Source organism: Sitophilus oryzae, unplaced genomic scaffold (genome assembly GCF_002938485.1).
Source record: "Sitophilus oryzae breed Bouriz unplaced genomic scaffold, Soryzae_2.0 scaffold_1385_pilon_pilon, whole genome shotgun sequence".
In the NCBI taxonomy this organism is placed as follows: Eukaryota; Metazoa; Arthropoda; class Insecta; order Coleoptera; family Curculionidae; genus Sitophilus; species Sitophilus oryzae.
In genome coordinates this window covers 1,121,638-1,149,459 of record NW_022146043.1, presented here as the reverse complement: position 1 = coordinate 1,149,459, position 27,822 = coordinate 1,121,638, and the positions used below count along the sequence as shown (strand labels likewise).

At 31.6% G+C, this 27,822-nt stretch overlaps 3 protein-coding genes across 11 annotated transcripts in view; 1 reads left to right on the top strand and 2 right to left on the bottom strand.

Annotated features, from left to right (window-relative positions):
• Window positions 1-940: 940 nt before the first annotated feature.
• On the top strand, window positions 941-7,513 carry LOC115875417 (isovaleryl-CoA dehydrogenase, mitochondrial). Its single transcript, XM_030890873.1, has 8 exons — window positions 941-1,246; window positions 1,361-1,487; window positions 2,504-2,688; window positions 2,903-3,064; window positions 3,135-3,330; window positions 5,599-5,753; window positions 7,071-7,239; window positions 7,300-7,513. Exons 1-8 carry the CDS (start codon window positions 1,118-1,120, stop codon window positions 7,431-7,433), a joined length of 1,257 nt encoding a protein of 418 aa, XP_030746733.1. The 5' UTR covers window positions 941-1,117; the 3' UTR covers window positions 7,434-7,513.
• A 971-nt stretch (window positions 7,514-8,484) lies between these two features.
• LOC115875416 lies at window positions 8,485-10,768 on the bottom strand. 2 transcript variants are annotated; one of them, XM_030890872.1, is made up of 3 exons: window positions 10,334-10,768; window positions 10,207-10,294; window positions 8,485-9,379 (listed from the first exon to the last, which is right to left on the bottom strand). In XM_030890872.1, exons 1-3 carry the CDS (start codon window positions 10,343-10,345, stop codon window positions 8,772-8,774), a joined length of 708 nt encoding a protein of 235 aa, XP_030746732.1. In that variant the 5' UTR covers window positions 10,346-10,768; the 3' UTR covers window positions 8,485-8,771. The 2 variants fall into 2 exon arrangements, with proteins under 2 accessions (XP_030746732.1, XP_030746730.1); XM_030890870.1 differs by having other exon boundaries at window positions 10,207-10,768.
• Window positions 10,769-12,587: 1,819 nt separating this feature from the next.
• LOC115875414 (PDZ and LIM domain protein 3) overlaps window positions 12,588-27,822 on the bottom strand; it is a 52,868-nt gene continuing 37,633 nt past the window's right edge. For 2 of the 8 annotated variants that reach the window (XM_030890866.1, XM_030890863.1), the window contains exons 5-10: window positions 26,586-26,720; window positions 24,670-24,720; window positions 22,095-22,183; window positions 20,920-20,931; window positions 18,273-18,414; window positions 12,588-13,266 (exon numbers count right to left, since the gene is read on the bottom strand). In XM_030890866.1, coding sequence (XP_030746726.1) covers window positions 13,135-13,266; window positions 18,273-18,414; window positions 20,920-20,931; window positions 22,095-22,183; window positions 24,670-24,720; window positions 26,586-26,720 — 561 coding nt within the window. In that variant the 3' untranslated portion in view covers window positions 12,588-13,134. Of the gene's footprint in view, window positions 13,267-14,827; window positions 14,870-18,172; window positions 18,415-20,919; window positions 20,932-22,094; window positions 22,184-24,669; window positions 24,721-26,585; window positions 26,721-27,822 lie in introns of all 8 variants that reach the window. The other 6 variants (XM_030890868.1, XR_004049006.1, XM_030890869.1 and 3 more) reach the window with 6 other exon arrangements.

The window sequence follows — 27,822 nt, the reverse complement described above, 5'->3', positions numbered from 1 at the left end:
GCCACTTTTTTTATGTCTATATTGAGTGAACGCTCTCTTACGCTATTGGGTCCTTGAGAGACTCTTTTAAATTAGGAGTATGTCCCTAATATTCACTACTGAGTAGAGACACAATGATGCGATTTTTACATTACTTTGCTACTTATTTATGAAACTAAATATGCTACACATATGTTTGCCCTTGCCTCCTTAGTTCCTGAAATACAGGGCGAATTTGTGATGCGCAATAGTGAACAGATGTTGAATACAGATATGATGCGTAGTAGTGAACGGCAACGTCTACCGGCAACCAGATGGTCCGCGCTCTGTTCAGGAGAGTATAACAAAAGATATATTAAAGAACCAGCTTTCTTAAAATTCTCTCCCAAAAACGTTGTTAGCTCTTAGACTATAAGTAGAACAGCGAAATCGTTATGGAAATGAAAATATAAAATTTCACCAATCACAAGCAAACCGTACATCCGATGAACGGAGGCATGAAAATGTAAAAAATTTAAAAACTGCGAAGACCAATCGAAGTCTTTAAATTCAACCAATAAAATTAATATCGTATCGTCGGATAACGGATGCATGAAAATCAAGCTGTAGTTGGGCGGTTTGAAATTTTGAAGCAAAATTCGGCAATACCGCATAGAAGAAATGTCATCCTAAATGTTAATTTTATATTTTAAAACATTAAGTTAGTAAAGATTTTTGATCATTTTTTTGATAATTTCTGAATAAGTATGATTGTGAGTATGGCCAAAGCGTATTATAATTAAATAATAGCTATATTTGAAAGAACTAGACACAATATCCAAGCGTCATTAGAAAAAAATCATTGGTTGGGCACTATCAATAAGATTGTATTTTTCATCAAGAAATCTTTTACACAGATAAACATCATATACAATATATCGTATGGCATGCTAAAACTCCAAAACATTAATTTAAAACCGTTTAATCAAATTGTCCAATAGCGCACACAGTAAAACAGCCTTTAATTGCCTTATTTCGAAATGCTGTCGCGATAAGATAGATAGTGATTTTCAACTTTTCTGTTTTGAAAGAATACAAAGAAGATTTCAAGTTAGTTGCAAGACAGCGCGAGTTTTTGTTAAATTGTATTGCCTCGAATATGGCTAGAAGAGTTGGATCGTTTCTTTTAAGAACCCTAAATAAAACAAATATTCTTCAGGAAAGGCATGTGTCACAGTATTATCCAATAGACGAGCACATATTCGGATTAACTTCAGAACAAATTCAGGTAAAATACACATAATTATTATAAACACGTTTTAGCAAATATGCGCTAAAAATAAAAATATATCTAGGTTCAAGGTTGAAATAATAAAATTAACATTATTAAAATTTGTTTTAGCTTAGGGAATCGGCGTTTAATTTTGCCCAAAAAGAATTAGCATTTAAGGCGGCTGAAATAGATAGAACAAATAATTTTGAAGATCTTAGGATTTTTTGGAAAAAGTTGGGAGACTTGGGATTTCTAGGTAATTTCACTGAAAATAATCACTAATTACTGTATAATAATTTTATGACCGTAATTTCGTAGTTTAACATTAAATATTTGCTCTTTTAAATATCCATTAAATAAATAAACATTGTTAACATTGACGTGGAATGTTATTATTAAAACAAAATCTGATTTACCTATTTAAAAACATTTACTTATTAATAGCATAAAATATAAAAAATAAATATTGACTTATTCTAGCATTACAATTTTGAAATTTAAAATATTTCCTATAAATTTAAAAATAGAAAAAAATACATACTTTGTATTTAACGTTAGGTTATAGTATATATTTCATACCAATTAAACTTTTAGTTACGTAATCGAGGGCGCGATTTTTAAATTCATTGTTGCCAACAAGTTGCCAACCATGGACATATTTGGCGCCGTGCTGACTAACTGAAATTTAAATTTCGCGCTGGGGATTCAGGTGGTAGCTCTGCTGTAAAAAATATCAAGTTGCCGCATTTATTTATTTATTTCCTCATTGTCATTCGTTTTGACACTTTAGTTTTACAATACGAGTTTTTGGTGTAAATAAATAATGTTGTGATACTTCAATCTTGAACATGTTTATTAGCAGACCTTGCAGTCGAACATTGTTCTTTTAGAACCTCTTTTAGTGCGAAGCGTACAAGATAGCTTAATAGCCGTAAAAAACACATTGCAAGTTTATTACAATATTTTGAACGGGAAAACGGCAGTAATAGTCCTTTATTTCACTTAAGTGCTGTTAAGAACGTGAATTTTGTTGATGTAAATAATAACTGTTTATATATTGATAATTAATCTATTTTTGTTTCCTAAAAGATTTTGATTAAAAGAAAATATGTAAAAGTGGGCAACGCTGTGTCGGTCAAGCGTGACTAAAAGTTTATTTGGTGAACCATAGATATTTTAATGAATAAATATTATTTGCATTGCATCTACGAGTATAAATTTCATTACAAATGTCGACACACATAATAAAGCAATATTTTAAAATGATTTTAGGTATAACAGCTGAATCTGAATATGGTGGATCAGACAGCGGCTATCTGGAACAGATAATTATCTTGGAAGAACTGTCCAGAGCCTGTCCAGCAATAGCGCTGTCTTTCATAGCACACTCGAATTTGTGTCTAGGTCAAATTCAAAGAAATGCCAACAAAGAACAAAAAAAGAAGTATTTACCTAAAGTATTTATTTTTTGCTTTAACTAATGATTTTCTTGCTAAGTTTGCGTCTTTCACTTGTGTTAACATCTATTTAGTTATTAGTTTTTGTCTGATACTATGTTAAAATACCAATTACAGTGTATTCCAGAGAATCAATAACACATTTTTATTTAGTTTTATCCTATACCAACTGAACATTTTAAATAAGCTAGGTCCAGATTATATTTATTTTTAGTTATGCACTGGAGAGCATATCGGAGCATTGGCAATGTCAGAACCCAACTCTGGATCAGATGTGGTATCTATGAGATTAAAAGCTGAGAAATGCGGTGATTACTATATACTGAATGGTACCAAGTTTTGGATAACTAACGGACCAGATGCCGATGTTCTAGTAGTAAGTATACAGGGTGGCTTCCTGTGTTCTTTAGTTCAAATGTAATAAAAACTTAAACATAAAAATGCAGGTATATGCGAAGACTGATCCAAAAACTACAAAATCTCAGCATGGGGTTTCGACCTTTATAGTAGAAAGGGGCTTTCCAGGATTTAAAAGTGGCATAAAACTGGATAAACTAGGAATGAGGGGTTCCAATACAGGAGAGTTGATTTTTGAAGACTGCAAAGTGCCCAAAGAAAACTTAATAGGAAGTGAAAATAAAGGTAAGAATAATTAAATAAACTATAATAATCATATATTTTTGTTATTCAATTTATTATTTTAGTAGATATAGTACCAAACTGAAAGTTAGGCCATTGTTTCTTCTTTAGTATTTCTTTTTTTCTTAATTGTTATAATATGATCGAAAAAAACGGTGTTTGCGATAGCTATGAATTAAAGATCGCTGTTATTTTTTATTTGTAAATTATACTAAGGGTTGGCATTTTTGGTCTTGGGTGCCGGTTTTCATATGTACGAAGAGTACGGTCAACACGCTTAGTAAAATAAGATGTACTGAATAAAGACAGACGGCGAGTATTTTCCCAAGCGCATGGAATCTAGCGTCAGATTAAGTAGTTATGTAATAAATTCTTCGTATTTTTGCTCATTCCGACTGTGATTCCGACTTACTACATTGCCATAACGACTCACTCCTATACATGTAAACGCCGACCTAAAGGTTCGCTTGCCAGCGGCCCAGCGGGGTATGGGAAATGTCATCGATCATATTTTTTAATCATATGGTATTTACCAACAAGGCGACTATAGTAAAATAGTAAAATAGAATTATTATCAAACATTGTCCTTTTTATGATGCAAGATATACAAGTCGCATTACATTAGAATTTTTAATTGTGTAATTTCAAAATGTGCTGAAAAGGGGTTTATTCTATATAGAATAGTAATTAAATACACAAAAACAGATATTTTTGTGATGTAGTAATAGATTGACTGCTTTCTGTTCTGTTTCTGGTAATTATGTATTTGTTATTATTTATTATAGTAACATTGAACCAAACATAATAAACATATCTATTATTAAATTTGTGTAAGATCATTGATGAGAAATAATCAAGTTCATTTCAAAGGTTATCTGATATACAAAATTTTGTAATTATTAATATCAAATGTAACATGTCGTCATTTTATAATTGTGAAAAAAATATCATTCATATAGCTGTATAAGAATATATAAACAAGGGCTGTATATAAAACCATCAGTATGATCGGTTTAAATATACATAAATTAAGTTTATATAGGTACCAGTTAAATTTTTTTTTTAATTTATTAATATTTTAAAACTGGATAAAATGAATTTACAATATATATTGAAATAAAGGGTAATAAGGTATTATATTTTTTAACGTTATATCTTCTCCGTGCTCTAAATACAGTATGATCGAGAAACAAACGGCGTTGGGGATGGCTATGAAATGAACAAAACGGCGTTGGGGATGGCTATGAAGCTGTCATTTTACAAGTAAAATTATATGTGAAATGTCATCGATGTTCATTTTCAAGCTAACTGGACGCCGTTTATTTCGATCATACTATGCATTAGGTAAGCGTAGCAATGTTACGTCAACTTGGGTATGGAGTCACGAGGGTCACAATTAGGGTTCAAGCCCGGGAAATCTTGGTACCGAAAGTACCGGGAGTTCCCTATTCTTTAAGTTCTTTAACCATTTTATATGTATAGTAGTATCAGTAAGTATTCAAATTAGAATACTTTTTGAAAAGGATAGACCACAATAGACCCAAAAAGGTCGCAGTGGAACAGGTCAATAGTTACCTCAAAATCTAGTCTAATCTAAGGTACTTTTAAGAATTATAGATAATATTTAAAAATGTTATTAATTTGTTTAAGCTGGACACACAATCAAAATTTAAATACTAAAAAACTAGAGGAGCAAATTCAATATAACTTTGCGTAATCATAATCAATATGCAGGTACACGGGAAATGCAGGATTATGTAAAAAAAACATGGCAGAAATGAGAATACATTTCAATAAATAAAACATAATTGATATGTATGGTGTGCATTTCCGTTTAATCCAATTACAACCTGATTTGAATTATTTTTATTATTTACGTAGTAAGATTGGAAGAATTGTGGTGAATCATTTTGTCTGTATTATAATTATTTTCTAGAGTCTATCTAGCGTAATAATATAATTATGATATTAATGACAGTTTTGTTCTGTCCCTAAATTCAAAAGTAGATATTATTTTGTCATGTTTTGTTCTGAATGTTGTCTCTTGAAATTATGCAGGGAGAGTCTTAAATGCATTAATGTATAACTATTTTTATTATTAATATAAAACCTAATAAATTTCAATAAACAAATTAAAACTAATTTAATGCGATTTGCGCGCGTTTTTCTGTTTTGATTCTATGAAAACCCCATGTTAATAAATACATCAATAATGCATCTGTTTACGTACATACATTTTTCCACATCTTATTCACTGCATTTCCTTTTTAGGCGTGTACGTGTTGATGAGCGGACTGGATTTAGAAAGGCTGACCTTAGCCGCAGGCCCGGTGGGCATTATGCAGGCCTGCTGTGACGTAGCCTTTGCTTACGCGCACGTCAGAAAGCAGTTCAACAAGCGAATAGGGGAATTCCAGCTGATTCAGGTAATTTTCTTGCGATTTTTCATGAAATTGGCAGAAAAAAGATGTGGTCCAGAATGAGGTAAATGACACTGTGGGTTTTCTGCACCGCCTACTTTCGTCTGCTCTTAATTGGTTAATGGGGATTTTTACATGAATGTTTATATTCTGTTATACGTAATTGATCATACAGACTGCAACAGTGTGTCGGGTGCAGTGGATTATATACGGGAAGGGTATTGGGGGTAATTACTCCTCCCAGGAAGAAATTTATGAATAAGATAAAATGTTTTATAGATTAAAATTATCCCAAAAGAAGTTAATAATACAGATATGAATAATATAGAAGCTATTAATAGGTACCAATCAAAATAGAAAATACAAACCTCTCAAACTATATTTTCTTCCACAGGCACAGTCACAATACCTCTCAAGATACAGGATGGTCCAAACTGTATTCCAGAAACTTCGGCAGCATATTCTACAGATAAAAATAAGCAAAAAAGTTCGTATAAATGTATGTTCTGAAATGCTTAGTTTCGGATCTCCGGGTGTATCTACAGGGTGTAGAAGTTCCATTTTTATTTCGATTTTGTCCTTTGAATAAGAAGACTAAGGAAGGAGCATATAAAAAATCTTAGGTCCACCGCGATGGGCCTCAAATATGGCCGACTTAAATTCCGGTTTATCAGTGCCGTTCTAATTTTATTTAAAAATGTAAAACTATGATGTAGGGTAGACGTGCGGTAGACTCAATATTTTTTTTTATTTTACGTTGCGAATAAATGTTGGTAGTTATTAAAATTCTTATAAAAATATAAAATTCTAATAAAAATAGTTAAGTTATAATAATTATTTATAACTATAAACATCCGATACGCTACTGAAGCAGGTAAGTCAAATTGACGTATATCTAAATTCTTTGACATCTAATCTTTGACAAGTAGTCAATAAAGCAAAAATCTAAAGTTATTACTCTTCAAACCAGTTAAAACACATGTAGGTGGCGCCCCCTACAAATAGGAGTTATATTAACATCTAAATCAAATTTTTCATGTCAAAGAACTCCCAGACACAATTTTTTTTCTAAATATTGATATTACTTCAGAAATTAATTGGAAAAAATAATATTTCTACATAAAAATGAAATTTCTACATCCTGTATCTCCGAAACTAAGCATTTTAGGACATACATTTATACGAATTTTTTTACTTATTTTTATCTGCAGAATATGCTGCCAAAGTTTCCGGAATACAGTTCGGACCACCCTGTATAATTTAAATTTAGTACTTTTTTTAAATTTGCCCAATAAATAAATAATTATTATAATTCTTATGCAGGGTAAATTAGCGGATATGTACACCACCCTTTCGGCATGCCGCAACTACCTTTACAACGTTGCCAGAGCTTGCGACAAAGGAAAAGTAAACAGCAAGGACTGCGCAGGAGTAATATTGTATTGCGCAGAAAAAGCTACTCAAATGGGTTTGGACACTATACAGATTTTAGGTGATATTCATAAATTCTTGTTGTAGTACTAGTACTACAAATATATTGATGTTGTTTTAGGTGGAAATGGATATATTAATGATTATCCAGCAGGAAGGCTCCTAAGAGATGCTAAACTTTATGAAATCGGTGCGGGAACGTCAGAAATTAGAAGAATGCTTATAGGAAGAGCTATTAATAAAGAATACTCATAATAATTAAAATATTAAGTACTTTAAATTAAAATTGATTTATATTGATTCCATATATTAAGTATTTACATTTCAAATATTAAGTATTATTTTATTTCATTGTTGATTGAAAGAATCGGGAAGATACGCAACCTAATGGGTGAATTTGTGACAAGGCTGATTTGATTTCCCCTTACGTCTCAAGTGCATCTTATGTGCCGTACGGTGGAGACACCAGTCGTTCTGTGGTCAACGCATAAAACATTTATTTTCTCTAATTCGGCCAGCGAAGGCATATGAAAGCATATATGAAAGTCGGTGTGGATTTAAAAGCAACAACAAAGCAACCATATTAAAATGTGTAATATCTGTAATACGTTTGACGAAAATATCTTTGGATAAAAAATCCGCGTTTATGTTTTGAAAATTTATTCGTGTTAAACATAGAATAAACAACAAACATAAAAATTCTTTTATAGGTACTGAATATGTCGTATGATCGAAAAAAGTCGTTTAGTTGGCTTGGAAACGACGATTATTGACATTTACCATAATATTTTACATATGAAATAACAGCGATCTTTATTTCCAAGCCAACTCTGACGCCGTTCTTTGTTTTATAATATAATATTTTATTAAAATGTTTAATTATAGAAAATCCTTGTTATTAACATACTGTGTCCAAAATCCGGAAATCTACGGATTAATCAGTAGTTCTGGCAACACTGTTCCCGGCAACCACTCACTCTGTCGACTGAAAGCAGAATTACGCTACAGTATTCTTTATCCGCTGCCCTGTAAACGACTCAGCGCGCAGCGGCGCAGAGCTAAATTAAATCTCGGAATTCTCAGACAGGCTGACGGTAACGCCAGCTACATCTCTAGGAAAAAACACTTCAGGGTGTAGCCACACTATCCTAAAAACGGCGTATCGACGTAACGGCGTAATGACCTTGAATAGATTTCCAGTAATTCTATTGGCTGAAACATTCATCTGTCAGAAATTTTATCTGTCAAATTCATCTGTCAAAAATTTCAGCCAATAGAATTACTGGAAATCGATTCAAGGTCGTTACGCCGTTACGCCGATACGCCGTTTTTAGGATAGTGTGGCTGCACCCTCAGTCTTTTTTGAAAGAGAAAAGAGCAGATGGAAAAAATAAGTTCTTTTTACTTAAATAAGCCCTTCTTCTTTTGATTATCTATTGTAAATAATTGATAATCAAATTTGGAAAAAGAAACATATGGAGACGAAGATTACTTCCTCCTAGATAAGTTTTATTTATTGAACAGTATAACATTTTACATATTTTAATAAGATTGGTAGGTAATGAAATATTATGTCAAATTGGCCCGGGCTGGTTAAGTCTGATCTTGTGCCATGCTACTGCTTGAAGAATTTCGGGCGATTTCTTCTTCCTCTTCATCCAACAACTTATTTAGCGATAACATAATTTCTGCTTTAAATTGCCGATGTCTCTTGCTTGATAATTTCTGCATGTCAGGTATTAAACTTTTGAAGAAATTTAAATCACTGGCATTAAGCTTTTCCTCTGTCTGTTCAGTCTTCGATTTCAAAAATGCCACCATTGACTCAGCTACTCGGTCCGTTGCACTTTCTTTACAATGCTTCTTAGACACATCTTTCGATTTCCTAGGTGGATTTAGCTCGCATGAGATAGGGGGAGGGGATGATATTGAAAATTGGGAGTTGCTGCTTTCAAAATCAACCATATTTTCATATACGTCATTATTTATATTATTTGTTTTTAAAATAGTTGGTTCATCATAATTACTGCTTCTCATTTTCTTGTGTTGACTCATAAAATCTTTTAGAAATGACATAGAATCGAAAAGATACCATATCTTCTTTTTAGAAGATGCTGCTCCGATGGGGTTGTTTTTTATTTCCCGTAGTTGTCGAGCATATGAATTACGCAACGAATTCCACTTTGTTTTGCAATCTGCAACTAAATAATCGAAAATTAATTTTAATTGTTGACATAATTTCTTCTAATAATTTTAATTAGGCTATTAAATTTTAAGAGTGTCGTTTGTTGGTACTCTTGAAACTTCTAAGAGAACTTTTTAAACAACTGGATAAGATCAGGCTACCTATCAACATTAGAACTCTTCTCCTAAGCAATTTTTAAATTATTGATAAAATTACGTCCTTAAAAAAAGTAATATGTACAGGGTGGGTCAAATTCGACGCTTTTAAATGGAAACACCCTTTTCTATAGGAGATAGACGAAAACTAATATCGGTTTCTGGAGCTCAATTTTCATCAAAAACATGATGGTGAAAACCGCACATCAATATCTGTTACCGTTTCGGAGTTACGGTGTGTTTTTCAAAAATGTGCATTTTTAACAAATCGCTGTAACTTTTTTGCTATGGAAAATTTTGTATTTCTATGAAAACATTTCCAAACCACCTTTTTACGTAGAATTTAATGGTTTGAGTATAATTTTTTTAAAATTAATAATTTAAGAGTTATCTTAAGAGTTTTTTTAAATATATAATTTAAGTTATTTTTTTTCCATTTAAAATAAGAAAGTTGTGGATTTCCGGAAGTATCGCCATATGGAGAATATTTTTGTATTCTCGATATGGTATGGGTAATAGTTCTCTATAAACTTCTAATGCAAACTTAGATTGGGATACCCTGTATATCATTAAACTCGTTTTTAATCAATAATACAGCTTCATCGTATGGCGGAGGAATAATTATAATTTTTTATTTTTATTTGGCTGCTTGAACCCACTATAAATAAAACTAATAACTAATTTTTACCTGGTGCTTTCATTTCAAGCGCAATTTCATCCCATAATGCGTCTCTCAATTCCCGGTTGTGGTGATCTTTCAGATGGTAATTATACAATGATGGCCTGCTCTCTATGAGCGCAATTATTTTTTCTAAGTCTACTTCCATAATTAAGTACAGCAAAGCACTGCATCAGATAAAGAACTCGTCGCGACTAAAAATGTTTTAACATAAAACGACGATCCAGCGATCGAGGTCGAGCAGCCTGACTGTGACTAAACGACAGTGTTGCCGAGCCCAAAAATCAATAGTCGGTAGTTTCGGAATAGATTCTATCTATATTTTTTATTTTATCTACTATTCTATTTACAGGGTGGTCCAAATTGTATTCGGGAAACGTGGGCAACATATTTTGCAGATAAAGATAAGTGAAAAAATTAGTATTAATGTATGTCCTAAAAAGGCTTCGTTTCGAAGATACAGGGTGTATATAACAGGTGTTTCATTTTTACTTCGGTTTTTTCCAAATAAATATTGCTGCCTGGGAGTATTTTGACATGGGAAATTTGATTTCGATCAATACAACTCGCATTTGGTTTATTTGAAATTGTAACATGCGGTTCATAACGATAATTTGACTCGAAAGATCAAGTGTGTGGTACCAAATTATTCGTGAAAAAAATGCTTTTTCTAAATATGCTAATGAGCTCTTCTCGTTCTATTTGAAAAAATTAGATATGATTAAAAATACGCTTTAGGCATCTTTTAACCGGCCAGGACAAGATAGTAAAAACATTAGAAAATGAAATATATTTTTCCAAGGCTCCTTGATTAAAAATTAGTGTTTTTACACAGCCATATGGTAATTCTTTTAAGCGAAAATTTCAAAAGTTGACATATGATATGTCATTCTATTCAGAGGGTCTTTTTCTATCGAATAAAGTAAAAAATACGGGGGGTGCTATTTAAAAATCAAAAGTTGTAGTAATTTCCGGTGAAACAGGAAGTGATCAAAAACAATTGATTACGTCAATCAATCCCTAATTTATGTCATACACTAACATACCAAATTTTGTTTTTTTTTTATTTGAAAAAATAAAAAAGTTATAGGAGTGAGTCACTTTTGAGACACACCCGTATAATTAAAATAACTACGCCACTGATTTTTCAAGACAATATTTTTATCTTGATTGAACATCCTTTTTAAACAAGATTGATCTATTGAGTTGTTCTGGTCCATCGAACGTTTAAAAAAAAATCAGCCAAGAGCACGCCTTTATATTCAACAAGTTAGTTGAATTGTTTTGGAAGAAAAGCAACTATGAATGTATTTTTTTTAATTTTAACAATCCTTTAGTATTCCTTATCAGAAAGGAAGTACCGTATGATCGAATAAAAACGGCGTCAGCGATGGCTATGAAATGAAGATCGCTGTCATTTTATATGTAAAATTATATGGGGAATGTCAACGATGTTCATTTCCAAGCCAACTGGACGCCGTTTTTTCTCGATCGTACGGTACCTTAGACCCCATTTTCATATATTTGTTTTTCTTAAATACACAATGAGGAATCACACCCTAAATTTTTGACTACTTGGGAAACACCTTGATACTACAAATTATTATGAACGATGTAAACATTTAGAACTTGTGATAATTTAACATTTGTTCTTTTCTGTGCATCGCTATTCTTTGTGACACAAGATGAAAAAGAAACAGCGCCAAAGGCGCTTAGAGAATGACAATGGATGATAAATTTGGTGAGGTCAATCTCTAGCCGCCATTTACTAAAAATTGACATAAAATTTATCAACAATTAACACTAATAATAGAAAGATTAAAAAAGGATAGAACGTTTCCAGACACATAAATTTAACAGATATCTTAAAAAATATATTTCGAACATTTCTAAAATATTCGTTGTTTTAATAAAAATGGAGAAAATTTGCGATACTGGCTTAAACTGAGAAATTAGTATTTTGGCTCCGACTTGTCAGTGTTCAATATGCAGAATAAAAGAGATAAATGGTTTGAAAAAAAGTGTAGAGGTACTTACTCGTACCTAAAAGTACTGTAATTTAGTTATAAGGTATTTTTTAAATAAAAAACAATATTACATAAATATAACTTTATATTTTTGTATATTTTTAAATAAATAAATACATTTTTAACACTCCTTATAGTTTTTTACAGAAGTAAATAGCTCTCTCGATAACAAATATCTAACTTATTAAAAACTAGTACGTGCAACAAATAGTTTAACCGCTATTTTAGTGCTTTATTTATAAACAAGAAATTTATTAAACTATAGTTTGACACCCCGAACAAATTATTATGAACGATGCAAAAAATTTAGAACTCGTGATGTTTTAACAATTTTTTTTCTTCTGTGCATCGTTATTCTTTGTGAAAAAAAGATGTTCACTAACTAAGTACATTTTGACTAGATTTCACTCGTTTATAGAATCTCAAAACATAATTAAAAGAAACGAAAAAAAAACACAACATCACGGACTACTGTTGACCTCTTCACGATGAATAAAATTTATTTGACAGTTGGTCAAATATCTAGTGAATGCTGTCAAAAGTGTCCTGCTTTTTATAACTAACAAAATATAAATAGATAATATATGTAACATTTAATAGTAACAACGCATACGCTTTTTTTTCATACCCCTCAAACTTATAACCAAACAAACGATGGTTGTGTTCTGACTCTCAAATGGCTCTCTCTAAGTCTAAATTGGACATAAATTTGACAGATATATTAAAAAATTATTTCGAACATTTTTAAAATATTCGTTGTTTTTAATTGATTCGAAAGGAACTGTAGTCTCAAATTCTCTACTTGAATAAAAATGGAGAAAATTTGCGATACTGGCTTGGACTGAGAAATGAGTGTTTTGGCTCGGACTTCTCAGTGTTTTATATGCAAAATAAAAAATAAATGGTGCGTTTAGTAGTTGCTTCCTGGTAGAACGGACATCATCAGCCTCCTGAAGGATCCACTTTGCTGAATGACCTCTGGATCGTTTCCTATGGCGCTTAAGTATTGAGGGTTACTTTGGTTAACTACGTGGGGACCTTTCTAAAAGGAACATACAAGTTAAATACTTTAACCAATTTTTTTCTTATATTTATATCATTATTTGTGCTTTAAAAGTGCAAAACAACCCAAATGTTTTCAGTCTTTAGATTTTTGTTTCGTTTGTTTTAAAACCAAATCATTAAATCTAAGAATGATCAAACTTTTAAAAGAATAGAAACGAAAAATACGTATTGCACATTTTGCAAGGAGTTGTATTCGATATACAGGGTGGTCGGAATTGTTTTCAGGAAACTTTGGCAGCATATTATGCAGATAAAAATAAATAAAAAAGTTCGTATAAATGTATGTCCTAAAATGCTTAATTTCGGAGATACAGGGTGTAGAAGTTTCATTTTTATTGAGATTTTTTCCATATAATTTCTGAAGTAACGTCAATATTTAAATGAAAATTAGTTTCTGGAAGTTTTTTGACATCAGAAATTTGATTTTGATGCAAATACGACTCCAATTTGTAGGGGGCGTCACCTACATGTGTTTTAACTGTTTTGAAGAGCAATAACTTTTCTTCCGTACCTGTATCAAATTACTGGTTGGAAAAATATACACTTCCATGATTTTTTACGTAAAAAATTTCTCTAGGTAAAAATCGCTACGAGCAACCGAAATGATAAATTTTGGAATTTTTTATTTTTTTAAATTAATTATAATTTTTTCTTCGAAAAATGATAAATAAAACAGTTTCTGTTAAACCAAACAAAACCAAACATTTCAAATTTATGATTTCAGTCTAATCACTATTTAGTCAACATGTTGAATTTATGTCAGGTATCGATAATTTCGATTTCAAATATCTCGGAAACCATTACTCTACTTGAGATTTTTACCAAGTAACCTTTTTACGCAAAAAACGCTGTAAATGTATATTTTTTTACTCAGTAGTTTTATACAGGTACGGACAAAAAGTTATTACTCAATCAAATTCCTCATGTCATCAAACAAAATCAAATTCCTCATGTCATAAAACTTCCAGATGCCAATTTTTATCGAAATATTGACGTTACTTCAGAAATTATTTGGAAAAAATCGAAATATAAATAAAACTTCTACCCCTGTATCTCCGAAACTAAGCATTTTAGGATATACATTTGTACGAACTTTTTTACTTATTTTTATCTGCAGAATATGCTGTGGAAGATACCGGAATAACAGTTCGGACCACCCTGTATTATTATTTAAATTTATTCATCAGGAAAAAGAGAATTTCATGAGGAATTCACTAAAAAATTTTCTCAGCATACTTGAAATACAAAATACATCAGCATGTATTTTTAAAGCTGTTTTATATTATTAAAATATAATTTTATTGCAAGTTTATGTTACTATGTTAGCCAAATCTCCAGAGCTAAAACAAACCGTTAATGAGCAAGTCCACACAGTGTTAAAAATAAACAACTTACAAATAAATTGGTGAGCGCTAGTAAACAATATTTTGTGCCAAAAAAGATGATAATTAAATAAGGATGTTAATGTGAAGTGTCGGTGCGGAAAATTGAATGAAAATTCGAAAAAAAAATTTCGACACAACAACGACGATACATACAAGCGCGCTTTAAAGAGCGTATCTGCGAGGAATCGGAAACACCTAAAACATAAAATATTACGTACTTTTTTAACAATATACAAGAACTTTCTCAAATGCATGCGCAGTAGAGGCCAACGATTCTCCCATTTTATAAACGGTAAAAATATTTTGTAAAATACAAGGTACAGAGTGTTCCAAACTTGGCGCACTGGACTTACACCAGCAGCAGCAGGTAAACACTAAATAAAATGCAATTTGATTAATTTAAAATTTTGGAATTCAAGAGCACAGCCTATTCACAACCAGCCTGTCGACTTATATACAGTACATCTGCTGGATCTGTGTCTATGAAAGGAATGCGGACAAAAAACATTTAAATAAACAGAAATATATTTTATACGTCGACTTGACGAGTACGTACCGCTAATCGCTCCGCCCACTCATTTTATTGGCTACGTGCAAATTTGTCGAATTTTTAATGATGGGAGGCGTCGTCTAATTTTTTACGAAAAACATCGAGAGAATATCGTTTCCCCTCTCACGGATACCCCGTAGCTGCAGAACGGACAGACGTACTGTAATTTGCATGGAAAGTACCTAATAATAAATACCTACCTATTATACGCTTATCTCTGACCACCCAGCTGATTAGTTAAGTTATTTGGTAAATTGTTGATTGTTTGAGAAGGGGGGGGGGGGTTAATCTCCGCGACTTATAAGTTTATTGTGTTCTCCCCTCTTGAGTTATAAATCATCATACAGTTTCAAGGCTTTGACAACAGCTAGTATCGGAGACGGTTTTACAGAGGGTAGTTCTCCATTTTACTTAATAATAATAATAATAGCTCCCGTATATAGCGTTTAACGCCTTGGGAGTAGCAAGGTACAGAGCTTGCCATACTAGAACCGTTCGGTATACAAGGAAGGTAATGTGGCTAGCACTACGCTTCAACCGCCAATTACTACCTCAGGATTGTGAATCCCAAGTACTCATTTAAGGCTGAGTCGACCTAAGTACCCAAACTATTTTTATTTTAATAAAAATATTCGGCTGATGCCATGCCGGGTGTGGGATTCGAACCCAATACCTTGCGATTAGTAGACGAGAGCCTGTACCTCTACGTCACCGGGCACCTTTAAATTTCTATTAAATTAATTATTAATTCTATTTCGAGAATTTTTTTATTATTTAAATTATTTATAATAGATGACATTTGAAAAGAAACAAATTTATCGACATGGTAGTTGGTAGTACTATTGTTAAATTCTAATAAATGTTTAGAAAAAAACATGTTCAAAAGTAATAATTGCGTTGCGGAATAAATAACTTTGATGACAAATTTTCAAGCAAAATTTGACGTCTTTTGCAACCCTTGCAACCCAGAATGTCCACTGGAGGAAGAGACAGGACCACAGGCACAGCAAGGCCTTTATTCAAGGACCTAACTCTAAAACATAAAACCACAAAAGAACTGCTAATGCTTAGCAACTGTAATAAATAATAAAGTGCTGATTACAACAGGCCTCTTGACAGGACACATGGCTGTCAAGTGTTACCTGAACAAGCTCAACCTGTATCAACGAAGTCTTTGCAGACTCTGCGATAAAGATCCTGAAACAGCGGAGCACATACATATGTCACTGTGAGGCTCTGGATCACAAGCGACACTTTTTATTTGGGAAAGCTAGGCTAGAACCGGAGGAACTATGCTCACATCCTATCAAGGTACAGGAATAGGAGAATGGGTGCAGAGGACAAACACTATAGGTCTCACAGGTCGCAGTGTTTCCGGAAGAGGACGCGCGGCCCCTTGTTATTGAAAACCCTTGACCCTAACCGGTCCCTGTGGATACTATAGAATAATTTTGTATTTTAATTTTCCATTTTTCTAGTATTAGGTAGGTATAAAATTTGAATCACTCTGTACAAAGTATTTCTGACAAACTATTTTTCTAGATTATTAGGATGCATTATTCTAAATCTTATAGAACATATTTAAGATTATTAGTGTTTAGTTAATCATGACACCATAATATATCTTGAAAAGTACGTACAGATGTGTAATGAAGAAAAAATAAATACAGAGTCATCATTGGCACCCACATGTACTAATATTTTTCTTAACACAATACAAAAAACACGAAAGATCCAATCAACATCCAAAATAAGACAATAAAAACGAATGAAAGATGCAAAATCATAAAAAAATAAATTGTTTACATAATTTTGGCACATTTCGCATTCAAATCAATAAGCATTTTAGCATTTTAGTGCGTATCATTCAAAATACAAACATATAGTCTTTCCAAACTCGAAAGTCAGTAATGCAAACATGTCTGCAGGCTCATAAAATTTTACAGTACTGTTCGTGTAAAATCCATAAAAACACAAGAAAATAATTTAAACAGTACAGGGTGAGTGTTAAATAAGTGTTGTGCTTTAAATTAGATATCTCTGAGACTTGTCTCAGTGAGCTCCCACGATAATGTGATTGACGTGACATACATAAATAAAACTGAATAACGTAGAAGATATAAAAACTCTCGCCAATATATACAGGGTGGTCCGAACTGTATTTCGGAAACTTCGGCAGCATATTCTGCAGATAAAAATAAGTAAAAAAGTTCGTATAAATGTAAGTCTTAAAATGCTTAGTTTCTGAGATACAGGGGGTAAAAGTTTCATTTTTATTTCATATTACAATCATATTAAAATCTAGAATGCCACTTTATCTAAAGAAGGAAACATTCGACAAATGTTTACTACCAGTCCTGACCTATGCATGCAAAACCTGGACAGTTAAAACGGACATCATAAGGAAACTGCAGATCGCACAACGCTCAATGGAACGAAATATGCTGGGAATAACCAAGAGAGACCGCAAAATAATAGAGTGGATACGACAAAAGACCCAGGTAATAGATATCAACCACAGAGTCAAATCCCTCAAATGGCAATGGGCAGGACACCTGGCAAGAAGAACGGACAACAGATGGACCACAAAAATGACAGCATGGTACCCACGAGGAATTAAGAGGCCTAGAAGACCGAACGTGAGATGGGACCATGATATTAGCAGGGATAACTTGGGCCCAATGAACCCAACTACAAAGAGAGTACCTAAATATGTGAGTGAGGATACATCATAATTGAAAATGGTTGAATAAGCTGAAAATAATGATGATGGTGATGATGTAAGTGTTTAAAAAAACTTTTTAGCTTGTTAAAGTGCAGATGTATCTTGAAGCAACGCCGAAAATGATGCAAGATTACGCAAAGTTTGATTTAACAAGTTAAATTAACTGACTTTCGAATTTGAACTGGCCACATTTATTATAGATACTTCAAAACAAATCACCTACTTGTGAGCAAATAAGGCATCAACGCAGCCACGACTAAAGCGCATTCTAGTGCCACGAGCTACAACTAAGCCGTCTTAATCCTACTTTTAATATCGTTTACCTTGGTGGGGGCGTATATTTTACTCTGCGGAGGCACGCTGATCTCTTGGACGGGACCTCCGTAGCCGCCATGTTCCTCCTCCTGCAAGTACTTAAATGTTTCGCTCTCAGCAGGATTGAACTTTACCGATCTCTTAGGTGCACTAAAACATTTCAATGTAAAAAATTAATAAGAGTTATGTTCGTTAAACTTCTATAGCTATATGACTAGATGTTAATCGAATGACGTCATGCTTGTCAAGAGTATATCTTGATTTGTTCAAATGAAACATAGAGTATATAATTAAGAGGAGTATCTTGTGTTTAATACAAACTACATTATTTACTTAAATGTAACTGTATTTTAATTCAATTTAGTCGTTATAAATGTTAGATTCAATTGTTATAAATTAAAGTTGTGAGAAAAAAATTAACTACTCTAAACGTCAACGTGTGATGTAGTATTAGTGGAAAATTCAATTCTAATGGGGTTTGAAGATGGTACAGATAAAAACAACTATTTATTTTATTCTAAATATCTACTGTCTAAATAGTATTTACATTCTACAAGTAAAAGTAAAGAATCTATGATTGTAGTTCTTAAATAACATTGGATCATTTTTAAATACTAACTACTACCTGTAGTAAAACTTATAACAATATATCAAATCCTGACCATAGCACTTGAAAGGGCTCTAATTATATAAGGTGAGTATTAAATAAGTGCAAATATTTTCAGGGATGGTAGATCTCGATAAAAAAACATATTTTTTCTTTGCCGTTTTTCAAATAAGTCCAAAGTGACCGAGTTATTTTACTTTAAAAATTTAAAAAAATACATATTTTGCTTAAATTTTGAGAACAACTGTATTTTTTTCTGTTTTTTTTTTCTTATAAATTTAATCTACTAGCTCTGTTGCCATAATATTATGTTTTTTAACTAATAATAATAATAATAATAGCTCCCGTATATAGCGTTTGACGCCTTGGGAGTATAGCATGGCAAGGTACAGCTTGCCATGTTAGAGCCGTTCGGTATACAAGTAAGGTGCCATAATGTGGCTAGCACTACGCTTCAACCGCCTATTATTACCTCAGGATTGTGAATCCCAAGTACTCATTTAAGGCTGAGTCGACCCAGGTACCCAAACTATTTTTATTTTAATAAAAATAGTCGGCTGATGAAATGCCGGGTGTAGGATTCGAACCCACTACCTTGAGATTGGTAGACGAGAGCCTGTACCTCTACGCCACCGGACACCTTTGCTGTGCGCGTCGTTTAACTAAAAATTAAAAAAAATAATTTTTTCGGAAAATACCAAATTTTCAAAAAAATGCGAATAAAAACTAATACATGCAAGGGGTGCTGGAAGCCTAGGGTACGGAGTTTTACAATATACGTGTTTCTGGGGTCGAAATATACCAGCCTTAAAAATATTTGCATTTATTTGAGAATCACCCTGTATAGAGCGACTTGACAATTTCTATATTAGGATCTGCTCAATGTGATGCGAAAAATACGATTTTCTATTGCAGTTATTTATTTATTTATTCCATAGTTTAATTTATTTTTGATATTATATATGGCATAGTAGGAATGTTGAGAAGAAATTATTTGTATTATTTTATTAAATACCAAATTGTTAGAATACAGTTGAGGTTGGAACCTTTGGGGAGTAACAACAGGAAATAAGACACCAGTTTCCCACAAAATACACTAAACATTTGAACATTCGCGCGTTTCGCTAACAATTTCAATTTTCTGCCGATGAATCTGAACATGGTGAGCGAAACGCACAAAGACAGTGTTCAAAGTAAGTTGTAGGTATTGTGGAGTACGAATGTTTTATTTTACCAAATAGTTACCTCATATCTTCTTGAGTCAATAGCTTTTCAATATTTTATCTCAAAAATATAACTGTTTTTAAAAGCCTTTAAAGGCGGATTACACTTGGATATTGCCATGTAACTCTAGGCACTAATAATGCTGCGCGCGTCTCACTTGTACGCTGCTTGTATCGTATTAACTGTTATATCACAGATAACACATACAATAGAAGCAGCGTACAAGTGAAACGCGCACAGCATCCGTATACGTATACTAACATGGCAGCATCCAAGTGTACTTAGTCCAAGTACACTTGGACACCGTGTCAACCGGGCTCTAACTACATTGAGATTCACTAAAGATTTAAAATATTTATATCTATTTTACAGACAATTTAAGATTATTTCTGCAATAATAAAAATCTTTTATACCAGCGGTAAAACCAACGCTACCTTGCAATTGAAAACTTTTGTGTATATATATCTAACCACAATGAAAACGTTGTATACTAATTAAAAACATACAGGCAATGGAACATAAAATCATCTTTTTTTAGTCAACATTATTTTGTTCACTTTTATTGAAACGCTTATAAACTTTTCTATATTATTTATTACTGACTTAGTTTTATACCTCTTCTACATATTTATGACGCATTTAAAATTAATCCAATGTTATAAGAGACCTACAAATAAATAGAACGCATTAAATGAAATGTTATTTATATAAATATGGGGGGCATGTACATCGAATGTATGCAAGCTGACGTTTTTACCTACAAACCCGACCTTCACAATATTTTTGGTGCTTGCCATTAGTTAGTACTATCTAGTCTACTTGCCTGTTTATTGAGCTGCAAATGCCAAAAAAATACCCGGTTAAAATTATTATGTTTTTAGATTGAATTAATTCTTGTTGGAATAAGAATTTGTAAGTGTATATTAATAGAGATTTTCATTTTTATATGACATTGAACGTTACTATTTCAGTAATAAAAAATGATTTGCTATAGTCCATTCAGAAACACTAGAAAGGACACAATAGTAAGATGAGCTTAGAAGAATAATTTTGTATAATATAAAAGTGATCACAACAGAATACAACATTAGTTTACTATAGTCTGTCCAACCGGAGGATTTCTGATAAAGACAGTTGTGTCTGTCACATTAATTCAGAACTCAGAAGCAAATTTCTGCCATTTTTTGGATTTCGTCTGCCGAAATCTTTCTTGAGTCATTGGACAGACTATATAGTATACTAAAACACTTTACTTCTAACACTGGATGAATATTTTGCTTACTATTTTAGCATCATCAGTAGATGATTAAAATTAATAAAGTGTTTGGTGTATTGTGGTGAACTAGTGTTTTATTCTGCTACTTATAGATTTAATTGAATAAGTAAATTAAATGTTATTATGATATTTTTTTACTAAAACTACTCATGGAGTCTGTATTTGTAATAAAAAATTATAAATTATCAAACATAAATCAATACTAGTTAGAAATTGAACAGTGCATGGGAAACAGGGTAAGCGCCGTTTTATTAATTTTACAGGAGAGTCTTGTACGGCTAGTGGTTATCAAGTTCTTTCCCTGTATAGTGTATATCATATTATTTAACAGCTTAATGATTTGCAAAGTTTATATATTTTGTAGGGACCAATTAGATACACTATAATATTTTAACACTTTTTACTATCATGTTTTTCCGCTGGACTCTTCAATTTTAAAATAAGCTTAGAACTCCAACTAATATAACTAACTTTAAAAAATAGGAGTATCTACTTGGATTTGTTACTCTATAGTTAAATTTTAGTAATCACGTACGCATACCAAGAATTGTGTTCTTTAAAATATTTAGAATGGACTACAACACACAAATATCAATCGAGTTATAAAAGTGTGTATTTTTATAGTGAGCATAGCTGCTAAAAATAATTGGCTTTTAATATAATAAATATATAAATTAGTTTAGTGTGAGGCATTAGATTGTGTTTTTTATCAATACACTTACGCCTGAAGTCCAGTTTGCCTGTGGATAGTGTCCACTACATTTGGCTCACTGTATAGGTTGAGTGGTGAATTGAATTGTTTGTGTACAACCTAAAATTTAAATATATTTTGTCAATTTAAGATAGAATAGTTTTAACACCCTCTGATATACCAACTATGACATTTGTTATAATGACAGTTAAGAAATTAACTAATCGCTTAAAAATATTATGTTAGTAATATATCATTATCTATCATAGATTTTTGTTTGTTGGAATAATCAGAGTGTGAAGGAAAAGATGCAACGGAATTACACATTAGTTAAGTGCCCAATACGAAAATATATTTATATATTTTTGTAAATATATAAATATTTACAAAAAAGTGCCAACATACTATGAAACAATTTAAGAGTTGTTTTTGGGAAATGTACACGGAATGAAAAGATTGCACTTGCATTTAATGTAATATGTAATTCAGGTACATCGTTTTAATATACATAGGTACATATTAATATTAAAAATTAAAAAAATTCAATGGCGGTGATACAACGCCATGTTTTTTGACTTTGTTAACTTAAAACAAACCAATCCAGAACATAAAATTATCTGAAACTTTTTTTTTTAAATAAGTAGCATATAAATATAATACACAATTTTCAGAGCGGGTACTTTGTGTTTTGTTGGTTTGTCACATTATACAACTAAAGTTTTTTGATCTGTGTAATATAATAGTTGAATGTCTTTTTAAAATAAAAAAATAAATTTTGAAGCCTAGGTAACAAATTTAGTTATAGACATAGGTAGCGACAACACAAATATCAACCTCTGACTATATTCTATTAGAAAGAATTCGTAAGAACATTTTAAAAACATGCATAAACAAAAATGAGCAATAGAACAAAAGAAAATATAAAGACGTTCACTGAAAAAATTAGTCTAGTTATCTTAGACGGTTTTAATTATTTTTTCTTTTTAAAAACTAAAATATGTGTAGTAAGTGAAAAGTGTAAGATTCCAAAGTAGAGTTTGTTCACCAAAAGAATATATGACAGTACTAACAATACAGTAGTAATAATTCTCTGTCGTTTTAATTTAAATATATATCTATTGTTTCGCTTAATAATTCTTTTTGGTGTAGTCTGTGGAAACTTATTCTCTTCCAAAATAAACTAAAATTACTAGTTGTGTCTAAAGTTGTACAGAATGTACTATTTTAGTTTGAAATTCAGTATATTTTGCTTAATAGTAAAGACAAAACTTTGCTTTTCAGGCATCTCATATTCTGAATGTCTGCTTTTTTGAGAAATCACATACCGTACGATCGAATAAAAACGGCGTCAGCGATGGCTATGAAATGAAGATCGCTGTCATTTTATATGTAAATTTATATAGGAAATGCCATCGATCGTCATTTCCAAGCCAACTGGACGCCGTTTTTATTCGATCATACGGTATAACTTAAACGTAAATCGATAGCAGTTATCATGCAGTTTTGTGAAGCTTATAAAAAGGAAAATTGTCTTCGTGACAAATATAAAGAATATCTCAATTTAGGGTACTTATATATCAAAAATGAAAGTACTAAGAAAAAACTAACTAACTAATATAAGCCACTGAATTGTACGTAAAAAATTATACCATTCTGGTCGTCATAAAAGCGTGGTCTGGAATTTAACGTGTATTATAGTGATGGAAACAGCATAATGGAAAATCAAATGTATTAAAAAGAGATAAAAGTTGTGTTGAAACATTTCTTCTATGCGATATTGCCGGATTTTGTATCAAAATTTCAAACAGCACCAATATAAACGTATATAAAAAAAAATCACAATTAGTTACTCAATTTACTACAGCTGTAATATATTATTATACCGTCTGATCTAATAAAAACGGCGTCAGCGATGACTATGAAATGAAGATCGCTGTCATTTTATATGTAAAATTATATGGGGAATGTCATCGATCATCATTTCCAAGCCAACTGGACGCCGTTTTTTTTCGACCGTACGGTATTTAGCTGAGATATATTATCTTAATTTCAATAATATATATTGAAGTTTTTAAAATAGTTTATTTTTTCTACACACATTTTCCTACAAGGGTAAAAACCGGCAACACTGTGTGCCGCTTTTTATTTTGTCTCTCTGTCTGCCAACCGGTCCTTTATATTTATCTCTGTCGCTTACGTTAAAACACACACCACGTAGATGAAGTGTCCAGGATGGTATAGTAATTTTTACCTTTTTGGAGATTGCCAGAAAACACAAATATAAAGTGTCCTAAACTTTGGATGCGCATCTTAAGTTTTGTTTAAAAAGTAGCTAAAATGTTTACAAATCGCAATATTTTATTTTTGTTAATAATTGTAAAACTCTCAATTGCAAACAAAATGAGACACTGTACAAAATTAAATATTTAGATAGTTTTCACTACTCATATATAGAGTAGTTTAAAAAAGATGTTAGTGTTAGTGGATAAAATGATGTAAAATAGTTAGGACACACTCGTGCAAGAAAAAAAAAACATTAAATCAACAAGAAACAGGTTTAAAACAAAAAAAGTAAAAATACAGTCGTTTCATTCAAAAATAATAACCTGTTTGTTTGGATCACCTGTAGATATTCTATCTAAAAGCGAGTGAGCAACCTGTTGTACAAAAAAAATCAAAATTACCACAGGAAACAGCAATACTGTATTTTGGTGCGTGTGTTACGAGAATAGCGCAATCTAGACCTGCTTTATTGCTTATTTTTAGACGTTCCATATTAAATCCAGATGTTATTTCTAGTCAAATCTTTTATTTTCATCAAAAACACAAAATATGATCTAAAGATACTGGGTGATATTATTTTAAATAAATGAATTGGAAGACGTTTGATCGATAACGAATTTGAAGAACGATGAAAGACGAAAACAATAATTAGGAAAAAAAACATTTCAAACAAAAAAATGTGGGAGTGGTGGGCAGTTTGATAGAAAGCCAAGTCAAACTTTTAGTGCTACACGTTTTGACCACCCACTTGATATTTTCAGAAATAAAGAAAGATAAAGTTTAAAATAGAAAATTAAATAACAGTCTTTTACATTTAATTCTCATGGTCGTTATAAACTAGGAATTTAAGAACCCATATGATATGTCTATTAGAGTATTAAAAAATATAGAGAAGTCAATACTTTTAGTCTTTTTCTCAATATGCATTTTGAATGCATACTCCATTGTAGAGGACAGATATTTCTTTTTGTATTTATCAAGTAGAAAATAAATATTGAAAACTAAAACAGCTAAGATTCTGGAAAGAACGAAAAGTAATCAAATTAAAATAAACTTTCATATACTTTAAATTGAAAACTTCTTTTTAATTATCTTCATAGATATTGAGAATAATTCCTTTAAAAAAAATCTGAAGCCTAATTATTAATCTAATACTATATAAAATTCTCGTGTCAGTTTTAGTTACCATACTCCTCAGAAACTCAGAGATTTTGATAATATTCTATATGTATATTCAGTAGGTCTTAGAATAAGCTGTTATCTATTTTTATACCCCAAAGTCATAAGGGTGGTCCACCCCAATTTTTTTTTTATTTTTTGGACAATTTTTATTTTTTATTTTTTATGAGGTGGTATTAAAAAATACATACAACCCAAAATTTTCAATCTTCTACCATCAACCTCTATTTTTTAGTAGTGCTATTAGTATCGATTGATAGATATGATTGAATCATTTTGAATCCCGTGAATAAAAATGACTTGACCTCCAAATTAGTGGAATAAATTAGCGGTTTCAATTAGCGGTAGAAGTTTGGTTCCTCTAATATCAATGTAAGCATTCACAGCGACAAAATGAATAATAGTAGTAATATTCAATTAGTGGAAAAAGTTAACAAACTTTTAACTTTTCCACTAATCATACTTCAAAATTTGCGAGGAATGTCATTTTGGTCTTTGATTATCATCATAGATAAAAGAAAATAATCTACCATTAAATTATCATCATCCGTCAAGAGAAATTAAGGTTAGAAATCAAAAGTTTATTGTTTTTTAAGCTAAATATTAGGCTTTATCTATGGATACAACTGACTACCCCAGGCTGTTGCTAGGATATTTTATTAATTTTAATTGTCTTTTTTAGACATTGTGAATAATCGTAAACTAAAAAGTATAAAGTGTAATTGAAGCCACTAATTTATTCCACTAATTGCGAGGTTCTGAATAAAACTTAAGTTTTTTGTATCATAACTTGTTAAGTTACGAGACACGTTTTTTTTAAATAGGATTCTTTTGAAAATATCAGTTTCTTTTTAATCTTAAGCATTCAAGACGTTCAGTATTGACATCTGTATATTCTTATACTACTCTAATATTAAGCCACAATAGGCCCTCGCGGCCTCAGTGGAGGGTCCCCTATGGGACCCACTCTTAGTCAAATACAATACTCTAATATTAAAATTGTAAAATAAGCAAAAATTAAAATAGCAATTGTTATTTTCAGAAGCCAATCGTGAGATACCTTTTGATGTGGAACTAAATGCGGTGGTGGCGCTCTGACACTTGGGTTAGGATGATGACGTAGGTAACTTTCTGTCGGTCCGGGTTCCCTTTTCACCTTGGCACCGGGAAGTACCAACGGTGTTGTACGGTACGGCTACAACAAATGGGGACACATATACACATACACATTATGAAAACGAGTACAAATGTTTTGTAAAATATTCAGATTAAATTAGACAAGTAGAGGTTTTATGAAAGGAGATGAATTTATAATGATAATTATTGATATTACATAAGTATCTACTAAAGAATATAACAATTAAAATATGAATGGTGATGTAACAGTCAATTTTCCTCGTTACGAATTTTGTGTACCAGCGGATAAATTATAACAAACCTTTTTTAATAATAACATCATGTTTATTATAATTTTATTATTATTTTTTTTATATAGTACTTTACTGTTAGTGAACCAGATATATATAGCGTTGTCACTGGTTGCCGTCACCAGAGATCTTCTCTATATCTATGGTCGTCACTCGTCACAGTCAAGTCAAATCAGCTGTTTTATAAATATATTTAATCTGTTGTCGCGTTTGTGAAAATTTGATAATTTTCATTTAAAATTTGTAATCGAATCGCTGATTTTTAAGTATATTTTTATCGTTCGAACTATAGTTTTATTCGTTGGACGACAACCATTGTTACTTAGGTTATTTGTTTATTCGCCGTCTGGATTCCATCTAAAAAGTTCTACAGCTGGCTGATGACAACAGTGGTCCATCGAGCTACGGTATACCGTCCGTATCAGATCATGGTATCAGACTGTATATAGTACTAAGTTAGATAAGGGGGATAACGTCTTTATTTTGGCAGATTTATAGATTATTTTCTTTTTCAATTATACAGTTCTCTTTTCTTTCCTTCATTCTTTTTTTATATATTTAACTTTTTATCTTTTAATAAATTGTTACATTTGCTAGTATTATTTAGTCTAGTATTATAGTTAAGATAGAGTCACCAAGTTAAAATAGTATATAAGAATGAATGTTGAAGTTTTGCTTAATAGTTACATCCTTTATTCAAAGAGTCATTATTAGTGTATAATCTCGTGGCGCCCTTTTATTAATATTTTTAAACTCCGACCTCGGGTGGTACAAGTAAATGGGCGCCCAACGTTGGGCGCCAAAATTTTCAGTCAGAATAAGTCGTATAGAGGCCGCTAGCTTTTTAATTGTAACAGCCGGGCGGACGGG